Raw genomic sequence first — 24,247 nt, 5'->3', positions numbered from 1 at the left:
GTGTATACTAAACATGATTAATCAAATCAAAATGTGTCTTAAATAGACATAAATGAATGGACTAGACGATGCTTGAGGAATCAAGAGAGTAAGACATAGCACTTTCTGGGGCCCTCCCTACCCTCCGTTGTAGGTCAAAAGCCCTTAAATTTATTTTTTCACCGTTTTGTATCTTAAATCTGAACAGGAGTCAGTTACAGCTGGTCCCAGATCTGTGCTTGGGGGTGCAACATAGACCGATGCTCCTCCCCTGTCTGTCTCCTCCCGAATGTAAACATGGCCGTTGTGTCCATAGCAAAAAGGATAGCAAAGCCTTGGATATAATGCTGTTAGCTAAATACGAAAGTTATCACTGATGTATGCCTGCAGGGTTTACGTTGTGGAGTTCTTCTCCAGTAAATTAGTGAATTAACTCACGGTCTGCAGCTAGGCGTTCGCAAAGTTTTGCGAATGTAATGCTTGCTAGTTAGCTAAAACTAGCTAGGTTGTTTGACGAAGTAAAAGTTGCTTGCTAGCAGCTAACTACAAGGCTAGCTGGCTACTAGTAACTTGTTCACGAGGAGGACAACCAGAGCTCGCCAGAACAGCATCTGTGTTGACACGAAACGAAAGGAGATACCCAGCAAGCTATCCCGGCCTGATCCAAATGGGGAAATCTATCTCGAAAAATGGACTGTATTGTTGACTACTTCACATTTTCAGCAGTTTATTTTTTAGCTGTTGTTATTGTGCTAGCCAAGGTACAAGTTTGTTAACGTTTGACATTCTTTTCTCACTGAAATCTTGGAAGTATCCATTAATCATCTTTAGTTATTGGACTCAAGCTATTAATAATGTTTTCTGTGAAGCCCTTGAAACCAACCTTTAAATCCTACCTTCTGCCTGTACAGGTGAGTAACCTTAGTTGACTAGCAAAGTTCTGTCCTCGGTATACTAACAGTTACTTGCTATTACTGAGTAGTTAGCTAGCTAGGATTACTTGTTCAATTCACTAGCTATATGTTGTGCATCATGTAGGTTGCTTATTATAGACTGTTTTATATTTCATGCAGACTGATCTGAAAAAAACTCCACAGCCACCTATCAAGAAGTTAGAGGCCAAGTTACTTCCAGGTGAGTTTACAGTTCCCTCTGCCACAGCTAGCTTGTTGTTTCTGACTGTTCTATTTGTAAATAACAACTATGTTATGAGTATGTAGAGGCTACATAAATTAAACCACCCATCAAAATATCCCGCTCCTGAAAAATAACCAGTAAAGGCTGACCTCATCCAGCTATAGTCTTTCTTCTCATGCTAAGGTAGAAGATGACTGATATTTCAATGACCAGCCAGTGAAAACTCCCATATCTCTTCAGCTAAATGTAATTTCTTGTATGAATGTGTTCTCTGTCAGTGCACCTGACTTGTGGTTTTCCCCACAGGTCTTTGGCATCCCTTATTGTCGCATCATTAGGCTGTGGTAATCTCATCCAACTGAAAGTCTGTTCGCTCTGGGCTGTCTCAAGTCACCATGACAATGCAGTGCCTGCCTGGCCCCCTTTTCATCACTGCAACTAACTCTGCATAATTTAGCCTTAGTTAACAATGGGCTGTGTCAGATATGCCTCCTGATTTTTCAGTCAAATCCCAGCTCAGAGAGGATGCGAGTTGGTTAATGACTGTCTTAAGGAGGTTACAATAAGAGATTCACAAGGGTATTTCCTGTTCACAGAGCACCATTCACTGAAAACTATTTCTCGCCTTTTGTGTGTTTTTCTCTGCAACTTTGAATTTTTAATGCGTGGCAGGGCCTCAGGGTTGTTTACTTTTTTCCCATTAAGTTGGCAGTGTTTGTGTGTGAGCTAAACTGACACCCAACCTCTCCATATTACATTTTGCTCCAGTGTATTAAGATAAACAAGGAGACATTTAAAGAGAATGTAAATAATGAAAAGTCTATTTATGTGTCTACTCACCACTCATCAATCTGTGTACAGGGAGGGGCCATGACCCTCCACTCAATTCATGTTGCCCCCCATAAACTATTGTTGAAAAAAGCCAACAACATTCTTAAGCATTTCGGTTCATTCATGGCTGTTATGGAGGCGGAAGCTCACTGATATATTGGAGCAAGATTGAGAAACACTTGACCGTATAACCTTGAAGTGTCATTAGGCCTATATCTGAGTCTGAGGACAAGTTGTGAATCAGAGGTTGTGCTGTTGGACGAATTTCCCTTTGAGGCGTTCACTCCTTATAATTAAGCAACAGAGGATGGACCTTCCTTCATTCTAAAATAGATGCGCCTTGCCTGGTTTTACTTACGCTGCTGAAATAATAACAAAATTTCCCTCTTGCACTTTATTTCTATTTTCTCTGCTTTGCATGGCTTTACACTGACTTAAATTGGAAAATGTTTGCGTACACAAATACATTTAGGAGCACAATGACTAATATTTGTTGTAATAAAACTAGAATCCTTCTTTTTCTTTTTACATTGCACGGCAATATTTAGGCGCATATGTGAGTAAAACTGTCACCCTGTGTAGCCTTGCTTTGGTTGTATAGTTTTACCCTCATCTATTTCAGCTGCTTATTTTAAGACGCTGGTTTGTTTTATAGAGGGTTACTGGTTGTTCCTTGGCTGGAGGTTTAGCTATTGTTATTGCTGGGTTCTGCCAGTGTGTTTCAATGAATGCTGGCAGTGAAAGTAAACATGATGCACTCACGCAGTGCCACCTGGCCTTGCTTTACAAAATACGATAGTCACCTCCTCTCCCTCAACTGGACTACGAACAGTTTAGCCTACATTGAATCTCAGGTTTGATTTTACACTATGGTCTATGTTCTGATCTTTAGTTCATGGCTCTGTGAGGGTGGCCCTGAATGGAGAGACTTTGGCTTTATTTGTGGGCCTCCCAGCTCCTCGGTAGTGTTGCTATGCGACTTGAATATGACCCATTCAAAGGGGTCTCTGTTTGAATGATCCATTCAAGTGCACACCAAACTGACCAGACAGAGGACCACAGTGGGGCTAACTCATCTCAACAAATCATCTCAACTGTCCTCCTCTCTCTTCTATCTTCCCCTCTCTCTCTGTTCATCTGTCCTCCTCCCTTAATTTCTGTAGCTCTCTGTTTATCTCTCTGTCCTCCTCAGATTCTCTCATCATCCCTGGCTGGATCCTTTGCTGGCTGCCCACCTCTAATTAGTGAACTGTCTGGTTGGGTTTCTCCCTCTTCTCTCTGAATGTTTTTATTTTTCTCCTCCTCTAGGCCTAGTTCTCTCATCCCCCACACTCTCTCTCTCTTACTCTCTCTCTCTTTGTATGTGACCTGTGTTTCTGGAGTGTGTGTGTGTGGGTGTCCAAACATAGATGACCAACATTGACTGTTTTGTTTAGGCTCCTTGCTGACACACTGTCACCTTTATGACACACGTTCCTCTGAACTGTAGGCATCTGTAATGATAGTTAGACAGGTACTGTAATAGATGTCCCGCTGTTGTTTTCTCAGTAGGAGAATGTGAGCTGAGGCCTCTCCTTAGGCGGTGGAAAAATGTGCCTGGCAGTGGTGTTTGCATGAGGCAAAGCTAACTCTCTGTACTCCCAAACACATTCTCACCTCTCTGGCCCACATACTCCTACTGTCCTCAGTCTCTCTTCACCACTTATTTTGTCATCACATGAGTTCTGCTCCGTTAATCACACAAGCTAGGCTAATATGGGCAAAGTCATGAGTTTCTCAAAATGACGTGTACTGTCGCTATCCATCAGCAATGTGATGGTGTTACTGGCGCACTGTACTCTACTATTGTACAGGTGGATCGCTGAAGCATATCTGTCCCTTTAACTGCCATCTTTGTGTTGTGACTGAGGCATTTCTCCCTAGTCTTGTGTGACTCAGAGGATTGTGATAATCACTGTATACAGAGACCATGTTGGGTCTCTGAGCCTGTCCCTCGCCACCAGATGTCCAAACTGTGATCTGGTCTGCTAGGTGCTGTACACAAACACATTTGGCCTGCTTTGAAAGCTACAAAATCCCAGGAAGCAAAGCCAGGTTGGGTCAGTTGGCAGGTGTGATCACATGAATAGCCCTATTTGATTTAGGTTTTGCTTTTGCTTTTTGCTTTGGAGAACCTCATCCAAAGAAGTGTTTGTTTCCTCCAGTATGATTACATGATATACATGTTTTTGACATGCCAATCACACACAGGATAGGCCTTGTGATTGTTCTCAATCTGTGTTACCTCTGGTCACATGATAGACCATGACCTTGGCCAACTGACATTTATCTGAATAGGCACTGAAAGTAGCCAACTCTGTGATAAACAGAGAGTGCTATGATGTAAGCGGTTGATGACATGACCACAGTACTGTTTGTTAGATGTTGTGGTAACCCAGGTTACTTACTGGCAGAGTTGCAGTCCAGGCAGTACTGTACTTTTGTCAACAACAAAAGAGTTGTTAACTCATCAAGCCAGCAGATTATTAGACCCAGCTTTGGAAGTAAACACAGTAGTGATGGTGGGCGGTTGCTGACTGGTCCCACAATTAAAGAGTGACAACCTATTTCTTCAGTCTCTCTCTCTGTTCCTTGTCTGATCTTAATCCATGCTGTGAAACATAACAGTAGAACTCCACCCTACTATACCCACTCCTCATCTTCAATAAGACTCACAGGCCATAAAGTGTTATTGTTACATTCTTGTGCATACGTTAAACAACTTGTGATGCAGTGACATGGGTGATATAATGTAGCTTGTAAACAATGTTTAACATGGAATACAGGCAAGAACAAATAGGCCTAGCCTTGGGCGTAATTCATAAGTAACATGTTCACATTTGTTTATTCGTCATCTACAAGGAGTAGCCTACACAGTGCAAGATTCACCTGCAAGTCAGCATTTCATTGCACCGTGTACTCCATGTGTATATACAGTTGAAGTCGGAAGTTTACATTCACCTTAGCCAAATACATTTAAACTCAGTTTTTCACAATTCCTGACATTTAATCCTAGTAAAATTCCCTGTCTTAGGTCAGTTAGGATCACCACTTTATTTTAAGAATGTGAAATGTCAGAATAATAGTAGAGAGAAGGATTTATTTCAGCGTTTATTTCTTTCATCACATTCCCAGTGGGTCAGAAGTTTACATACACTCAATTAGTATTTGGTAGCATTGCCATTAAATTGTTTAACTTGGGTCAAACGTTTCGGGTAGCCTTCCACAAGCTTCCCACAATAAGTTGGGTGAATTTTGGCCCATTCCTCCTGACAGAGCTGGTGTAACTGAGTCAGGTTTGTAGGGCTCCTTGCTCGCACACTCTTTTTCAGTCCTGCCCACACATTTTCTATATGATTGAGGTCAGGGCTTTGTGAAGGCCACACCAATACCTTGACTTTGTTGTTCTTATGCCATTTTGCCACAACTTCAGAAGTATGCTTGGGGTCATTGTCCATTTGGAAGATCCATTTGCAACCAAGCTTTAACTTCCTGACTGAGGTCTTGAGATGTTGCTTCAACATATCCACATAATTTTCCTCCCTCATGAAGCCATCTATTTTGTGAAGTGCACCAGTCCCTCCTGCAGCAAAGCACTCCCACAACATGAAGCTGCCACCCCCGTGCTTTACGGTTGGGATGGTGTTCTTCGGCTTGCAAACCTCCCCCTTTTTCTCCAAACATAACGATGGTCATTGTGGCCAAACAGTTCTATTTTTGTTTCATCAGACCATAGGACATTTCTCCAAAAAGCACGGTCTTTGTTCCCATGTGCAGTTGCAAACCGTAGTCTGACTTTTGTCTGGCGGTTTTGAAGCAGTGGCTTCTTCCTTGCTGAGCGGCCTTTCAGGTTATGTCGATATAGGACTCGTTTTACTGTGGATATAGATACTTTTGTGCCTATTTCCTCCAGCATCTTCACAAGGTCCTTTGCTGTTGTTCTGGGATTGATTTGCACTTTTCGCACCAAAGTACGTTCATCTCTAGGAGACAGAAAGTGTCTCCTTCCTGAGCGGTATGACGGCTGTGTGGTCCCATGGCGTTTATACTTGCATACTATTGTTAGTACAGATGAACGTGGTACCTTCAGGCGTTTGGAAATTGCTCCCAAGGATGAACCAGACTTGTGGAGGTCTACAATTGTATTTCTGAGGTCTTGGCTGATTTCTTTTGATTATCCCATGATGTCAAGCAAAGAGGCACTCAGTTTGAGGGTAGGCCTTGAAATACATCCACAGGTACACCTCCAATTGACTCAAATTATGTCAATTAGCCTATCAGAAGCTTCTAAAGCCATGACATAATTTTCTGGAATTTTCCAAGCTGTTTAAAGGCACAGTCAACTTAGTGTATGTAAACTCCTGATCCACTGGAATTGTGAAACAGTCAATTATAAGTGAAATAATCTGTCTGTAAACAATTGTTGGAAAAATTACTTGTGTCATGCACAAAGTAGATGTCCTAACCCACTTGCCCAAACTATAGTTTGTTAACAAGAAATTTGTGGAGTGGTTGAAAAACGAGTTTTAATGACTCCAACCTAAGTGTATGTCAACTTCTGACTTCAACTGTAAATGTACGGTCAATCTCTATTTTGAATGTACGGTCAGGCTCTAATTTCAATGTACGGTCAGGCTCTAATTTCAATGTACGGTCAGGCTCTAATTTCAATGTACGGTCAGGCTCTAATTTCAATGTACGGTCAGGCTCTAATTTCAATGTACGGTCAGGCTCTAATTTCAATGTACGGTCAGGCTCTAATTTCAATGTACGGTCAGGCTCTAATTTGAATGCACGTTCCGGCTCTATTTTGATTGCACGGTCAGGCTCTAATTTCAATGTACGGTCAGGCTCTAATTTTCTCATAGAAAATGCAGTGTTTAATCTGAACGATTGTATCAAAAGAAACCAGCTAAATAGAAAGTGACAGATTACAGCTGGGCTGAATGGGTTAAACTCATGCTGACTGAGGGAAAAACTGTACTTTTGACATGTGATGATCCTGTTTACAGTGCTGGGCCTGGTTCTCTTTGGCTGTTCGCTGCCTGGCCTACGGTAACCCTCTGCAAAGCAGCTCCAGCTGTTATAGTCTAGCGATGCTGCAGTGTCACTCAACCATACTGCCGCGATTATAAAACGAAAGGGAATCACCACTGCACTGCATTCATGATCTAGTCTATCTTACAGTGTCTACTACTTTAGGTCTTCACTTCATGCAATGGTAAATTCATGCTTAATCTGTCATGAAATGCCAGGAATTTTGCACTATGCAAAGGTAGCAGCTGCATTCATTGAACTTGTCATTGTTTAGATTTGAAGTGTTTAAGAGAGAGACAATGGTTCGTCATAAACATTAATGTCCTTCAATGTTGCCAGCGAGGTTGAGAGCTAATTACTGTCAGACCTCTTAGGTCCTTGTTCAGTGACACAGGAAACGGCAACATCAATAAAAAGAACATGAATGGTTTAGTCTAGAAAGTTAAGGCCTAGTTTAGGACTGGGTAGACCTGTCTTTGATGAAGAGGGGTTTTGATCTGGATGTAAAACTTGAGAGGAGGACCTCGATCCATCAAGCAGCCTTACTAACCAAAGCGGTCTCTGTCCGTTTGAGGCTGGGCTCAGTTAAAAGTTTATGCTGAGCTCTCAGTTCTCTTAATGGCAGATCGTTTTCCCAGGAGGAGGACAGCTAGGCCCACCTGATCCCCATTCTCTGGCTCATGGGGTTTTCCTGGCAAGCCCTTAGTGCATGTGCTGAGTCTGTGAACTCTCGCTGAATGGCCAGAGAGAGAGAAGGATCCTGGAGTAGAAACAGTCAGCAGTGTATGTGACTCATCATGGGCTCTTTTTTATATTGAAAAATAAATACCTCTTGGAGCCGTGTGCATCTGGGCTATGGAGGTAATTAAAAACATCTGTTTGTGAGGAGGAGAGGAAAGTCCTGTAAATGGAGGGAACTCTCTTTGGTTCAGACACCAGGTTGTTGTTAGGGTGTGGGTGTTGGTGTTTTGTCCTGAGGTGCTACTGGAACCAAAGAGGGGTTAAAGAGTAGAGTTCACAACGGGCTACTAGGCCTATAGGTTAGGCAACAGAGAGTGTTGTGTTGACCTCCTCTGTCATGAAGAGGTCTAGCTATTCTATGACAGGTATTTCCAGGTGGGATCATTAGAGCCAATTCGAGGGCCTGAGAGGAGAAATGCACAGATCACTCTCCAGCAGCGTAACAGGATGCCTCTGGCTGAATGGCAGAGTCCTGAGTGAGACTAGGAGATAGACATCTCAGTATATGATCATTCCACTTCCATAGCACATTTTCCCAAGCTTCATTCATGTCATATTACTCAGCCATCAGCCCAGGTTTTGTTTCATCGCTGTAAGACTTAAAATAACTTTGTGGTTAACACTCACACCTTCAATTTCTGTCCCTTTTAGGACTATGTTTTCTACCTCTTTTCTTTGAAACCTAAATGTCATGGTTCATGTTACTTCCTGTTTGTCATCCTCAGGCGAGATTGTGGTGAACGAAGTGAGCTTTGTGAGGAAGTGCATCGGAGCAGATAGCAGCCATGGTGACCTGTGGGGGAAGCTGATATGCACCAACTTCAAGGTTTCCTTCATCACCCATGATGCCCTCCCCAAGCAGGTATATTTTCAATGTGAGTGCACTCCAGTGGAGGCTGCTGAGGGGAGGACGGCTCATAATAATGACTGGAACGGCGAGAATGGAATGGCATCAGACACATGGAAACCGTGTGTTTGATGTATTTGATACCATTTCACTGATTCCGCTCCAGCCTTTACCACGAGCCCGTCCTCCGTAATTAAAGTGCCACCAACCTCCTGTGGTACATTATGTGTGCCTCTCTCCCAAAAATGACTGTAGCTCTATGGGCCAGTTACCCAGACACGGATTAATCCGAGACAATCTCCATTAAAATGTATTTTTAGTCCAAGACTAGTCTTAATCTGTGTTCCGGGGGATTGGCCCTACATGATCACACCTGAGTTTATTGGAGAAAGTGTGGTCAAGGTTGTCACATGATAAGCAGCATGTGGGATAGGCCTGTTGTCTGTTGTGAAATACCCATCAACAAAAAGGTTTGTAGGACACTGGTGTCTTTCTTCCAGTGGCAGATGTTTTATGTAACTTCCCACCCTGTGCTTTTAGACCACCTGTTTTGTGTTCAGCATATTTTGATGCCTTCACCTCTTAAACAACTTAAGTGAGTCATCCCAGATCTGTTTACTTGAAAAACAAAAGTTTATCGAACTCGTGGAAGGATTGCACTGCTCTTGGAAATCAGCCTTGATCTTAATGGTCCTCATTGATGGCAAAATTGTGGATTTGCCTTTCAGTGCAAATGGGGTAACTTTTAGATTCACACATTTGCTCTAAAGTTGTCAATGATCTCCATTCATCAGCTGATTCCATGTTAATCATTATATTTCACTGAAATACAAAAACGACAGTATCATCATCAGTGTTCCTGGCAGAGCATTTCCAGATGGTTCAAATGTTCTCCTCTCAGCTGTTGATAACATGTGGTGCAGTCTCACTCCGCTCCAGTTAAAACCTCTGGTCTCCCTGGAACTATTGTGTGCTTTTTCCCCAGGTACCTCCACTCCTCACCATGTTGATCTCTGTGTTGTTCTCTCAGAGGTTCCAGGTTGCCAACCGTCTGCTTGGAGAGCACGATGTTCCCCTGGCGTGTGTGGAGCAAGTGGTGACAGGTAAGACCATGTGCTATTATGCTAACCATGGTGACGAGATCGTAAACAAACTCAAACAGCAATCTCCACCAAAATATAACTGTCAGTGGAAAGTAGCCTACTCATATGACACTGGCAGTCCCTTTAGTCCAGAAATAAAGAGCAGTTTAGGTTCCTGACAGGTAATGTTTATTTTATTTTATAGCCTGTGTAAAATAAATTACCTATGAAACGCATTGCCCCCCACGATTCTGTCTTTATGACCGATATAGTGGATTTTGTAAGACCCCCCACACTTCTTGGACCGCTGCAGCTGTAATGCTTCATTTACACCCAGCTGTTGAACTATGAATGCACAATGGACAGGTTGTGCTCTCCTCCTTTGAAATCCCCATTAATGGATTTTTTCTGATGGCTGAGGGACCAGTCGGATCTCTCAGATCCAATCACGTCCCATCTGGCTGACCCCAGATTCTGTGTTTAGGCTGATACCAGGCTGATTTTTGACACACACCATTTACTTTAACCAGTTTTGGTGACTGCCTGCCTGCTCCCCCTGGTCACGGATCCATTTTTAGTATCTCCATAGATGAGGTCATAGCCCAGACAGAGGGCCCTGGCTGAAAAGCCTGTTCCGGATTAACCTTGTTTGTGTAACTCATAGCCTCGCTCTCTGCTGACATGGCTGGGAGCGTGGGGCTGTTGTGCTGAGCTGATAGAGCATGAAGCAATGTTTTCTACTCAGTACGCCCTCAACAAAGGTCCTTTATGAGAGCCGTAGCTTGGCAAAAACACTGACCCAACGCTCCACCCACCACAAACCGAGACGAGGCATAGGTCTTATCCTTGTCTGGTAAGGTAGTGAAGGTGTGTGCAGGTGGTGGTACACAGGCCAAGACTAGATTTCTGGTGTGCCATGGAAACATGCAAATAATCCCCTTCTGGTTCTAAGATCATTATATACTGAACAAAAATATAAACGCAACATGCAACAATTTCAAGATTTTACTGAGTTACAGTTCATATAAAGAAATCAGTGAATTGAAATAAATAAATTTGGCCCTAATCTATGGATTTCACCAGTGGTGGAAAAAGTTCCCAATTGTCATACTTGAGGAAAAGTAAAGATACCTTAATAGAAAATGACTTAAGTAAAAGAGAAAGTCACCCTGTAAAATCCTACTTTAGTAAAAGTCTAAAAGTATTTGGTTTTCAATATACTTAACTATCAAAAGTAAATGTAATTGATAAAATATCAAAAGTATGAATCATTTCAAATTCCTTATATTAAGCAAACCAGACAGCACCATCTTCTTGTTTTTTATTTATTTACAGATAGCCAGGGGCACGCTCTAACACTTAGACATCATTTACAAATAAAGCATGTGTTTAGTGAGTCTGCCAGATCAGAGGCAGTAGGGATGACCAGGGATGTTTTCTTGATAAGCGTGTGAATTAGACCATTTTCCTGTCCTGCTAAGCATTCAAAATGTAACGAGTACTTTTGGGTGTCAGGGAAAAGGTAAGAAGTAAAAAGTACATACTTTTGTTTAGGAATGTAGTAAAAGTTGTCAAAAATATAAATAGTAAAGTAGCTAGCTACTTCCAGACACAAATAAGAGAACACCTCACTCTGACTGTTTTACTCACCCTAGCAGGGCTGGTTATCCAAAGTGTTGGTGACTGTAACTGTGCTGCTGGCAACAAGAATTAACAATGACCATTGAGAACGCACAACGACTATACCACTTATTTGAAGTCATTACTTTATAACATTGCTCAACATTTTCTTAACATTTGTCAAATCAATGAATTTGTATCTTAAGACCAATAAGCATACTACATACATACTCAATACATTTATTTTGTCTGTTCTGAATGACGTATCCACTCACTGACGCTCCCCCCGAGCGGGTCCCTTTTCTGCGCTGCTTAGTCGGAGTGTGGGGCTCCCTGCCACGTCTAACGCAACCTCGGTCTCCCCAGGAGCAATCAGCAAACGGAGTTAGCCATCCCGTCCTTGTCGCCAAATTGTCAGAGGAAGAGAGACTGCAGATTCTTTCAAACAACAATTTTATTATATGATTTGCAAAAATGAAGCAATCAACCATCACTAAGAATAGTCAGAGTTGAAAGCTCTACGAACAGAGTTGGCTCTCAGCTTTTATAGAAAAGTTCAACCTTTTTGTTTATGTGGCAGTTAGCAGATGTGTGCAAACAGGGGTGGGGAACATAGTATATAAAAGGCGTTTAGTTTGTCTCTGTAGATAGCTGACGTTGCCACCATTGTCTGTTCTTTCCTGCAAGTTTCCATACAGAGGAGTTTCTACAGATAGTACAAACGGGATGTCACATACTGCGGTCGCACCCAGCTCTTATCTGCAAACCCAGACTTATAACTGTCCCACAAGACAACAAGCCTGCATCAGAAGGAAAAAACACTATCATATAACAATGGACAATTATGTAAGTCAAAACAGCATAGTATGTCTAATTAAGTAATTTAACACGACAACATTACTACAGTCAGCATGCCAATTGCACACACTGTCAACTTGAGACATCTGTGGCATTGTGTTGTGTGACACAACTGCACATTTTAGAGTGGTCTTTTATTGTCCCCAGCACAAGGTGCACCTGTGTAATGATCTTGCTGTTTAATTAGCTTCTTGATATGCCACCTATAAGGTGGACGATAAGGTGGATGGATTATCTTGGCAAAGGAGAAATGCTCACTAATAGGGATGTAAACAAATGTGTGTACAACGTTTGAGAGAAATAAGCTTTTTGTGCATATGAAACATTTCTAGGATATTTTATTTCAGCTCATGAAACATGGGACCAACACTTTACATGTTGCGTTTATAATTCTGTTCAGTATATTTCAGAGGGTGAAATAAACAGTTGAATCTTGTGGAAAATGTTTTACCATATGTAATACTCGAGGAACCTCTGAAGAAGTTTATTCTGTATTCAGAATAACATAAGTATATTTAGAGTATTATCACATAAAGGGTCATCTGAACATGAAGAATGAGGTTCCTCATTTGTTTTTAGACAGCTGAGGTCTTGTGGATGATTTTCAGTTCCGTTTTTATACAGCTGAGGTCTTGTGGATGATTTTCAGTTCCGTTTTTATACAGCTGAGGTCTTGTGGATCAGTTTCTTACTTGGTTGAATTTCCTCTGTGGTGACATAGATAATCAGTTTTTCTGTGGAATCTTTGGTCACTCAGCTGCCCACATGTACATTACACCACACTATACTAGTGTTGTCCCAGATCTGTACTGTATGTGCTTTAGCCCAACTCGTCTAAAAAACATTAGGCCTGCAGACCTGGGACCAGGCTACTACTGTTACTATCTGCATATCCATTAGCCCTAATAAGCACTGGTCTTTGTTTTGTCTTTGTTCCTCTCAGTGAACGATGCTAAGGGGAAGCAGAAGGTTCTGTGTTCCAACCAGAAGCTGAAGTTTAATCCCACCGAGCTCATCCTTTACTGCAAGGACTTCCGAATCATCAGGTTCCGCTTTGACGAGGCTGGGCCTCAAAGCGCCAAGAAGGTTTGCGATATAAGCTTTCTGAACAAAATGGACACTTTTGATGTATAAACACTATATACATTTTACATGGTGTTGACTCTTGAATTGAACCTGAGGCTAAATACCAGCCATCTAGCATGGTAATCCTCCAACTCAACTCTGCCTCACCACTACAGTGGATTAGTTTCTAAGAGGATTTCACTGGTAATTCACTGTGGAATGGAATGCCTCTGCTGTCAGTATAGCTGTTTCCAAAAGACTGCCACTGTCAGATTTAACTTTTTTTTTTTATCATCTCTTGCTAGTCTACATGATTATCAGTATTAAGTCCCATTATGTGAGTATGAGAGCAAACATGCTGGCAATGACACTAGTTAATCCTTTATTTTGGATGAGTAGAAATGCCATGTGTGCTATGTCCTCTCCCAGAAAACCAAACAGGACTGTATGTGTATGGTAACCCCATTGACAAACACACTGAGGAGGCCCTTCTGGGGCGATGTAGGCTGCCCTGTATCCTCCTTTCTGTGCCTTTCCTCCCCTCTCCACTCCTCTTCTCCCCTCTTCTATTTCTGACAGCAAAGCCAACAAACAGGCCTGGTAAGAGCATTCACCTGGAGTTTTTATTTTGATTTCACCTTTATTTAACCAGGTAGGCTAGTTGAGAACAAGTTCTCATTTACAACCGCGACCTGGCCAAGATAAAGCAAAGCAGTGCGACACAAACAACAAAACAGAGTTACACATGGAATAAACAAGCGTACAGTCAATAACACAATATAAACAAATTAAGTCTGTATACAGTGTTACCGAGCCCTGTGGGCCTGTTGAGCTCATGCTAGACAATGTGATGCAGTGAGAAGGGAGCCGGGTAGGAGGGAGAAGGGAGCCGGGTAGGAGGGAGAAGGGAGCCGGGTAGGAGGGAGCAGGGTAGGGGGGAGCCGGGAGCAGGGTAGGGGGGAGCCGGGAGCAGGGTATGGGGGAGAAGGGAGCAGGGTAGGGGGAAGAAGGGAGCAGGGTAGGGGGAAGAAGGGAGCAGGGTAGGGGGGAGAAGGGAGCAGGGTAGGGGGGAGAAGGGAGCAGGGTAGGGCGGAGAAGGAACCGGGTAGGAAGGAGAAGGAGCCACCCTGGATATAACCTGCAAGCCCCTTGGAACATATGAAGCCGGATAGAGAGGTTTTAAAGTCACCACAAAAAACAACCAGGGAACAAAACATCCATTCAGCCCTCTAGTTTCTGATCACTCTGCAAACACAGATGCTGTTGCACCCCAGGTTCTGGTCCAAAAGTGAATTCTGTGTTATGTGGAGTAAGGCCTCCAAGAGTTCTTAGCAGCAGCCCTGAGTCCTCTGCAAGGCCGTGGCAGGGAGACCGCAGACCTCAGTATATCTTCCTGACAGCCTGCGTCTATGTACACACGTGACCTTAGATCTCCAGCCAGAGCACATGGTGCATGCCACATGGGAGCAGTTTGTCAGAGAAAGGGGGAGCTAGCGCTTGAAGCGCTTCAACACACACCTGAAAGATATTGAACTAAGAAGTAACTATTAACATTACCTGGCTACTCTGCCTTCCAGGGCCCTTTATTTTTTTTTTGGGGGGGGGGGGGGGGTTTGGTAACCCATGACAATTTGATTTGTTGTGTCTTGGGCACTGTTATGACTGCTGTTTTAAAGTCCAATGGTAACTCCTGGTTGTTTCTGATTACACATGATGTTTTTTATGAATGGGTGCTTCTGCTGTAAGTATTGGAATGGTACAGAGTGGGATTTAACTGCACTCACTGTGCCTATTTCTATATGGGGACACAGTGTAATTACTGTGGGGAGCTAAACCAGGGCTTGATCCTTGTTTTTGTTTGTGACATATGGAATGAAGCCATTCTATAATAGCTTATTATACCAAAGGAATTTACAGAGTTGGGAGCAGTCTCTCAAATATACACACATACATACATACACACACACACACACACACACACACACACACACACACACACACACACACACACACACACAAGTTCCTTCCAAGTTCCTTCCTTGTGTCCTGTATTTTGGTCGCAGCTCCTCCAATGAATGGACAGCATTGTGTAATTCTATGCAACTGCCACTGATGGAAAGCTCCAAACGCCAGACTCAGCCCTCTATCCCAATAGAAATAGGCCTTCTGCTAAGTTTTGCTTTCCTAGGTTTCACTTAAATGAAATCCTGGCTGCCACGCTTAAGTCTGAATGCTTGGCGCAACTTAGCTTCCCAGATAGTCCCAAGGCACACTTACAAATACATGAGTATGGTTCAATGGTTGAAGTCTTTCAAATGTTTTCCCTTGCTTTTCAACGTTTGCCTTTTATTAGAAATAGTGAGACATAAATGAATGTCTTCGTCACTCACTTAAAATGAAATACAGCACGTGGTGAAATTACTTGTGTTTTTATTAATGGTCAAATTCAAGGTTGACAATCTATTTGACTCTTCATAGTACTCTCACACAGGAATACTATCTACCCTTCAAGGTGCAGAAAACATGACTTAGTGCCTCAGCAGTTGAGAATGTCTGGGCTAAATAATACATTCTGCTTTTTAAATGGTGGGATCTTGTAGTAAAGGTAGAGGCCCCTTGTAGCCAAGGCACAGCTTGAAGTGTTATTGAAAGTTGCCAAGCAGGTTCCTGAGTCTTTAGCCAATAAAAGCATCACCTCCAAATGAATAAAAACAACTCCTGTAAAAGGTGAACAGAAAAACACTCTGGCCGTGGTCAGCAGACTCCGAGGCAGCCAGAACGTGCCTCAAAGTGCATTTCAAAGACACAACTCATTGAAATGGGACCGCGTATCCTATGGAGTCACTGAAACCTGTCCATTCACAGTACAGAAGTATCTGCCGTCACATCTTAAAGATTCTAGCAGACCATCTCCCTTAGATTGTATTGTTGGGGCCAGGAGATTTTCCAGACTCCCTGACCTGACAAGTGGTGCATTTCCATACAGGATTTACCGCAGTGTTTTACCCAAAAGTCTTAAGACTTTTCTGTTTCCATCTATGTGTGCCGGCACCCATGTCTCATTGGGCCATGGCTCCGGCAGATCTGCTCTCACCTGGGGCCAAAGCCAGGCCACTGCTACTTTTCATCCTGCATTTACATAACAATGGTTTACAATGAACTTTAACACCTCACAAAGCAACAGTTTTGATTCTTCAGAGGTTGTTTATTCTGCTCTTCACTAGTCCTCATTGCCAGCCTTAGCTATGGAAACAATTTCCCTAGTATAATATAAAGGCATATACTCTGGTGTTACAGTCAAAAAGCAGCAAAGGAAAACTTCCAGGCTCGTATAACTAGGCCCTACAGTGCATTCGGAAAGTATTCAGACCCCTTGACTTTTTCCACATTTTATGTAATGTTACAGCCTTATTCTAAAATGTATTAAATTGTTTTTTTCCCCCTCAACAATCTTAAAACTTCTTCGGGATCGGTGTGGGACGGTTGAGCTAACGTAGGCTAATGCGATTAGCATGAGGTTGTAAGTAACAAGAACATTTCCCAGGACATAGACATATCTGATATTGGCAGAAAGCTTACATTCTTGTTAATCTAACTGCTCTGTCCAATTTACAGTAGCTATTACAGTGAAAGAATACCATGCTATTGTTTGAGGAGAGTGCACAATTTTGAACATGAAAAGTTATTAATAAACAAATTAGGCACATTTGGGCAGTCTTGATACAACATTTTGAACATATATGCAATGGTTCACTGGGTCAGTCTAAAACTTTGCACATACACTGATGCCATCAAGTGGCCAAAATCAAAATTGCACCTGGGCTGGAATAATACATTATGGCCTTTCTCTTGCATTTCAAAGATGATTGTACAAAAAAATACAAAATAATGGTTGTTTTTTTCTTTGTATTATCTTTACCAGATCTATTGTGTTGTTATATTCTACTACATTCCTTTCACATTTCCATAAACTTCAAAGTGTTTCCTTTCAAATGGTACCACGAATATGCATGTTCTATCTTCAGGGCCTGAGCTACAGGTAGTTAACACAATACCCCATAATGACAAAGCAAAAACACGTTTTTAGAAATCTTAGCAAATTAAAAAATATATATATTTCTCTCTTTTATTTTTAATACATTTGCAAAGAAATCTAAACATGTTTTACTTTGTCATTATGGGGTTTGTATGTTTTTTTTAATTTTTTTATTTTACCGTTATTTTACCAGGTAAGTTGACTGAGAACACGTTCTCATTTGCAGCAACGACCTGGGGAATAGTTACAGGGGAGAGGAGGGGGATGAAAGAGCCAATTATAAACTATGTAGATATATGATAGATTGCCGAGGAAAAAATATGAATGTTTTCCATTTTAGAATAAGGCTGTAACGTAACAAAATGTGGAAAAAGTCAAGGGGTCTGAATATTTCCAAAGGCACTGTATGTACTGTATATTTGCCTGGACCTATTCAGTTCCTTCCTTTTTGAAGTCATCTGTTTGCCCCACCCTTTGATTTAAGGTTTGCCTGGCCATCGCTCACTACTCCCAGCCCGCTGATCCCCAGCTGCTGTTTGGCTTCGAGTACGTAGGGAAGCAATACTATGGATCCCTGGGTAAGTATACAGTACATTGCTTAATCATCTGGTTCTGAGTGAAAAGGCTTTGACACACCCTTATTCCCTGTGGCCTGCCAAACTGTTCTAGCTATCAATAGCATCCCCACTGTACATGTCTTGACGTGTGAGAAACCTAAGGGAAAACATGCTGAATACACTGTTAACAGAACAATGTGATCAATTGAGTTTCGTTGGAACACTGGGGCATCAACAGATATTTACAATTGTTGCAATGTTTGAGTTGAAGGAAATACAGCAAGCAGGTGTGTCTTTAATTAGCAAGAACTCACTGCTACATGTGCAGGGGAGCGAGTTAATGGCGTAGATCCCGGAGGAGGACTGCAGATGCCCCTGTTTGACCGGCCCTCTGAATGGGACAGAGAGATCAAGAGAACAGGTGCAGCAGAGTGGAGGGTGTGCTCCATCAACGAGGGCTACATCGTCTCATCCAGGTGGGGCCCACATAGTTTAGAGGAGTGGGGATGAGGGGGAGGGAGGGTTACTGCAGGCCTTGAGCTCATTTTCTAAATTTGGATTATGATTAACATAGCTCATTAGTGTCATAATCCTCATCAGGCAGAATGGTAATACTTTATGTAACACACTTAGGTAATGGCTTCCATTGACACTTTATATAATATAATCTTTGTGGAGATGGAAATGTAGTAATTGCTTCACTTGCTGCCACAGATTTTGAGTTATTTATTTTCATATTGTGGTGAACCATTCAGAATCTGCTGTGGCTAATATGACGCCCGACTCAGTGACATCAAATCTCTGTTATGCATATTTCCCTCTTATATTTCTCTGTCCAGTCTCCCAGAGTACTTTGTGGTCCCAGTGTCCCTGGCGGATCAAGACCTGAAGCAGTACTTATGTTTTTTCACTGCTCACCGCATACCTGTGAGTGGCCAGCCTCTTTCATCCCAAAAAACAACAGCTTTTGCCTAATAAAAGCCTTTCTTGCTGTTTTAGACAGAATTCCCTAGACCGACTGTTTCTATCAAGTATTAGTGACTCTGATTTGTTAAGTGCTTTGAGAGGAGTGACTATGCATTTGAGCATATGGGAGTGTTTGTAAGTGAGAGAACAAGGGGGACTGTTTGTGTGTGACTGCTGAAACATGACACGGTGGTATGTGTTTGTGTGTGTTTCCCTTAGTTGTGGTGCTGGAATCACCCCAACGGGAGTGCCCTGGTGCGCATGGCCAGCATCAGTGACCCACTGCAGCAGAGGAAGCTGGACCAGAGGTATAATAAGACTGAATAGAATATCAATGAATCCATTTATATTTGTTGACGTTTTCATATTGTTTACTACAATCATCTGTTTTCAATTTCCTTTCAAATAGTGTGATTATTATGTCAGCACTGTGATTTGTTATTTTGGCATAACTGACAAGTGAGATTGCCAAACTATTCTGTCCAGACTCGCAGTACCAAAGAGAAGTAAATAAACTGCTTGTCAAATAAGTAGTGCTGTTAAGAACATTTCCAACAGTCTTTTCCTGCTCTGTGCTGTGGTAGGATCTGTAGTGCCATAACAAAGAGCCACCCACAGCGCAGTGACGTCCTCAAGTCCGACCTGGACAAGAACCTGCCCAACATCCAGGACATCCAGGCTGCCTTTGTCAAAGTGCGGCAGATCTGTGTCATCGGTAAGTCGGAGGAATTGAAATCAATCAATCAAATTAATGTTGTGATCTATTTGTTGCTTAATTCATTTTTTTATGAAGGCACTTTGTTGTTCTTAGGCTTTTATTGCTGCTCTTAGGGATTCTGAAAGCTCTTGGGATGTTTGACTGTGTGTTTGTTTGTGTGCAGAGCCCTTTGAGGAGTCTGAGGAGAAGTGGCTGTCGTCCATGGAAAGCTCTCGATGGCTGGAGTATGTCAGGTATGTACAAATATTTAGACGCCACTGGCCCTGCAGGTTGGCTCACCATGCTGTTTGCACTGGCATTGCCGCTGTCCTGTCCTGCATGAAGTTTAATTTAGAAAAGTACTAGCATTGACAGACGCTCCTGCTGGTTCTCTCTCTACCATCTGGTATATATATTAGTCCTTTTATTTACATTTTTTAATAGTGGTAATATTTCATGAACAAGTATAGGATCATTTTGGTTGGACTTAACTTTTGGTCAGAGTTAATGAATGTCGTACTTAAGATGTATGTGTAAATGTTACATATTTGTACCTAGAGTAAAGTCAACTGTATCCTTTCATATTCCTGGCTCCAGGACCTTCCTGAAGCATTCAGCCGAGGTAGTCTACTTGCTGGAGGGAAAACATGTGTCTGTCATTCTGCAAGGTAACGAAATACATGGTTTTGTCCTTTAGTTGTCTGTTTCCTGTATAAGTATAGTTCCCCCTCTGTTTGTCTGTCTGTCTCTGACCTGTATTTCTCTCTTCTTTTCTTTCTCTCTTCTCTCTTTCGCCTCTCTTCTCTCTCCAGAGGAAGAAGACAGGGACCTGAGCTGTGTGGTGTCCTCTCTGGTACAACTGATGCTGGACCCTCACTTCCGTAGCCTCACTGGCTTCCAGAGCCTGGTGCAGAAGGAGTGGGTGATGGCTGGCCATCGCTTCCTCGACCGGTGCAACCATTTGAAGAAGAATGACAAAGAGGAGGTAGTCTATTTGCATACTTGACATGGAGATGTACTTTGAAATGTTGTCATTGTTTTTGTGCCCAGGGATTTTAGTCATTTAGCAAACACTCTTAACCTTAATTGTTCCTGTAAGTCGCTCAGGATAAGTGCCATGCTCAAGGGCACATCAACAGATTGTTCATCTAATCGGCTCAGGGAGTCAAACCAGCAACCTTTTGATTACTGGCCGAACGGTTTTAATCGCTAGACTACCTGCCGCCCTTAATCACAATATTCTCTACCTTTCCCCCTCTTCCTCTCCTCCATCCCCTCAGTCTCCTCTGTTCCAGCTGTTCCTGGACTGTGTGTGGCAGATTATAAATCAGTACCCAGCAGCCTTTGAGTTCACTGAGACATACCTGACTGTGCTCAGTGACAGCATGTGGATCCCTGTCTTCAGCACCTTCCTCTTCAACTGTCCCCAGCAGCGCACTGAGAACAGCATGGTGAGGAGCTCACACACACAAAAAGCCACAAACACAGGAGGTTCCCCCTTAACAACATAGTTGCGGTTGTATTCAACTCTGTCAACGCATCTGTGTGCAGCTGTGTGCAGTATTAGTAACCTTAACTGTCCTCCTCCACAGGATTTTGCTAAGAGTAAGTGCATCCCTCTGGGGGAGGAGAAGGCCCTGCGTTTCCCCCCTGTCTGGGACTGGTCACAGCAGTTCACCCCCAAAGACCAGGCCCTCTTCAACAACCCCATGTATGTTGGAAAAGGTGCCACCTGTGTTCAGAATGGAACAGTGAAGTCCTTCAGACGCACCAAGGTCAGTTTGCTCTCTTTGTTTGAGAATGCAAATGAATACAATGAAAGAGAGTTGTCAACTACCCCTTAACAGGATAAGTACAATTAAATTCTAGATGAGTAAATTAGGGAGCTTTGCAAGAATAGCTATGCAAGACTATCTAGGGACAGTCCCAGATGCCTGGAAATAACCTGAATTCATGAAGATCAAAATGTCATGTCCATCAAAGTAAAATCAACACCATCTACATGTATGTACATTCTAAATTCTAAATGAAATAACTTGTAAATGAGTGTGTGTTCCTTTCTCGTCCAGAAAAACTACAGTTCTACACTCCGAGGGATGCCCTCTTCCCTGAGGAACATTCTGATGGACGGCCATGACAGCCTCACCCTGACCAGGCGGAACTCCCTGGTGCCGCGGCTCAAACCAGACTTCTCCCAGATCAGAGAAGTGGTGGAGAGCCCAACAGAGCGCTTCTTCAGGGACTGGGTCTCCCGGCCCGCAGACCTACAGGGGATGCTCATCCCCCAGCTCCTGCCTTCACACCTGGCCCTGTGGAGGCTCTACTTCCTGCGCTGGGTCCCTGAAGCCAGCATCCCCAAGGGCGGCCCTGTAACCGCATACCACAAGCTCTCCCAGCTGGCTGATGAGGTAGAGAAGCTGCAGAGCCAGCTACGCCAGTACAAGGGGGGCAGCACCCCGACCTCCAACCCCAGCGCCCCCCCATCAGACCACAGCAGGATGTACTTTAAGGCCGGTTCCACCCACGAGCCCTCTTCAACTCCAGAGTACCTCAGCTCCTCCTTCCCCTTTTCTCCCGTGGGGAACATGTGCCGCCGCAGCATCCTGGGCACTCCTCTCAGCAAGTTCCTGAACGGGGCAAAGATATGGCTCTCCACTGAAACTCTGGCCAATGAGGCACTCTGAGGTCCCGTGGCTAAAGTTCTCACTCAAATCAGTGCTTAGAGTCCAGAAGGGATGTCCTATCATGCTAGAGGCCAGAGGCTAGCTCAGTTGAATGTGGTGATGTGGCTGTTTGTTTTTGCACAAGATTATTCATCTTTGCTTAAATCGCACATTTCTTCAGGGGTTTGCCAGGGTTGCTCTCTGTAGGAAGTCAATTTTGATTTCCAGTTTCACTTTCTAGTTTTAGATTCAGTTGAGTATGTAGAAGAATGTTAGTGGAATATGATTTTGTAGTGACATTGATGTAGTGCTGATGACACTTTGCGAAGGAAAAAAGGAGTTATGAGGAGGAGTTAAATCTGTGGTAGACACTTATCGCTTTATTTGTATCACTTAATATAGTTTAGTTGTATTTCTAGAGACCTTCTGGTAAGGTACTGCATTATTTCTAGAATGAATAATAACCAAATCATGAATAGTGAAAGGAGAAGGACAGACAGGGCTATTTACTATTAGGCCTTCTTGCAGGAAATTATCTTCAATCACACAACACACCAATAAAATGCCAGGGAACTGGCACTGGAAAATGTCTTCACCGTTCGAGACAATACATTTGTGGACATTCATCAATCAACTTTTCCCTTGATGTCTTTGGCATTGAAATGCATTAGTTTCTGGACATGTATGATTTGGAGCTGTGGGCAGTAAAGAACTGCTGGGCAGGCTGGATACCTGTCCTATCATTACTGTACACCCACACAGCCTGAACTGATGCTGCTAATGGCTGGACGCCGCCTGAACTGATGCTCAGACAATCGGCATGTCTATTCACCATAGTCAGGTGATGTGTTTCAGAGTGGGTTTGAAGTGGAGACATGTAAACAGTTGGAATCTCTTTTTTCTAATGAGCCCTCATTGCTCCTTCACCTGATATTAACAAGACAAATCCCAAATATGAAGTAAAGCTGTATGAAATAACTACTGGTAATGGTGATGGTTGTTTGAGTTCTGAGAAGGTGAAAATAATATTGGCAAATAATGTACAGTTTTATTGCTTGAAATTACTTATTTGACTATTTTCTAATTATGGTACTTACTGATTTTTAGACCCTACTTTTAGTTTATATTCCATGAATGCACAGCCCTTGTTTTAGTTTACCACTAATTCACACCATTGGTGCACTCAGCACTGTTATTGTATAACAATTGTGCTCTTCATTTAACACAATTTGATATTGATCAACAGTGCACATATTTATTCAGTTATGCAAATGGTCTAAAACAGGAATGTAGGAAATTCCTTTTTAGATGGAAATTTGGGTTACTTACTGTGTTCAATGTACCGGTTCACTTCTATCACTTATTCTACTATGCATGTTGTTACACCGAGAGTAATGACATTAGGAGAGACTGAGTACTTCAAAAGCTGCATCTGGAAGCCAAATGTAAGTGCTTGATCTGAAGTACCATGTTGGGATTAATGTTATGTTGTACCTTTGTGCTCTGTGGAGTGTCAATGTGTTAGGTCAAGTTTGGAGATACACATTTAATGCTTGCAGAACACTTGTTGGAAAATTGAGGGTTCTGAAGTGCAAAAGCACTGTCAACACTCTGACCACAGGAGATCACAGCTGTAAGGCCAAATTTCAATGTTAAGTAACTTAGAGCAAATAAAAATGCTAACAATTTTTGAAGTTGTCATTGTTTTTTGTTATGGGGGGGAGATATGTGTGAAAACTCTTGTACTCAGTATTTCACAGACACCCAATAAAATGGCTGCAACGCTTGTGACTGGGCTGGATTGCAAAGCTGTCAAAATGAAACGATTAGCAATGTCTGCAACACAGATTTATGAGGGAAACTGAAAATATTCACATGATATTCAAATTAATATATTAACCATGTTATATGCAGGTCTGATTACATTCAAACCAGATCATACTACAGTCAGTGTATGGATAAGAAAATGCAAAGCTACTGTACACACTGTAACGTATATCAATAAGCATGCCACCGGCACCCCCTGCTGTAAATTCGGAGCATCAACCGGGAAAATTGCAAAAACAACACGTCACAATAATATACCGGTACT

General features: G+C 42.6%; 1 protein-coding gene across 3 annotated transcripts; it reads left to right on the top strand.

Moving 5' to 3' along the window:
* Positions 1 to 42: 42 nt before the first annotated feature.
* On the top strand, positions 43 to 23,845 carry LOC139576053 (myotubularin-related protein 10-like). 3 transcript variants are annotated; one of them, XM_071401680.1, is made up of 16 exons: positions 43 to 740; positions 1,053 to 1,113; positions 8,490 to 8,626; positions 9,642 to 9,714; positions 13,115 to 13,257; positions 17,757 to 17,850; positions 18,158 to 18,305; positions 18,669 to 18,756; positions 19,015 to 19,103; positions 19,380 to 19,510; positions 19,677 to 19,746; positions 20,090 to 20,160; positions 20,305 to 20,477; positions 20,773 to 20,943; positions 21,085 to 21,267; positions 21,562 to 23,845. In XM_071401680.1, exons 1-16 carry the CDS (start codon positions 669 to 671, stop codon positions 22,174 to 22,176), a joined length of 2,319 nt encoding a protein of 772 aa, XP_071257781.1. In that variant the 5' UTR covers positions 43 to 668; the 3' UTR covers positions 22,177 to 23,845. The 3 variants fall into 3 exon arrangements, with proteins under 3 accessions (XP_071257781.1, XP_071257782.1, XP_071257783.1); XM_071401681.1 differs by having other exon boundaries at positions 43 to 890; XM_071401682.1 differs by lacking the exon at positions 43 to 740 and having other exon boundaries at positions 8,490 to 8,639.
* The last annotated feature ends 402 nt before the right edge of the window (positions 23,846 to 24,247 follow it).

The sequence above is a fragment of the Salvelinus alpinus genome, chromosome 5 (assembly GCF_045679555.1).
Source record: "Salvelinus alpinus chromosome 5, SLU_Salpinus.1, whole genome shotgun sequence".
Taxonomy (NCBI): Eukaryota; Metazoa; Chordata; class Actinopteri; order Salmoniformes; family Salmonidae; genus Salvelinus; species Salvelinus alpinus.
This window is presented reverse-complemented; position numbering and strand designations above follow the sequence as displayed.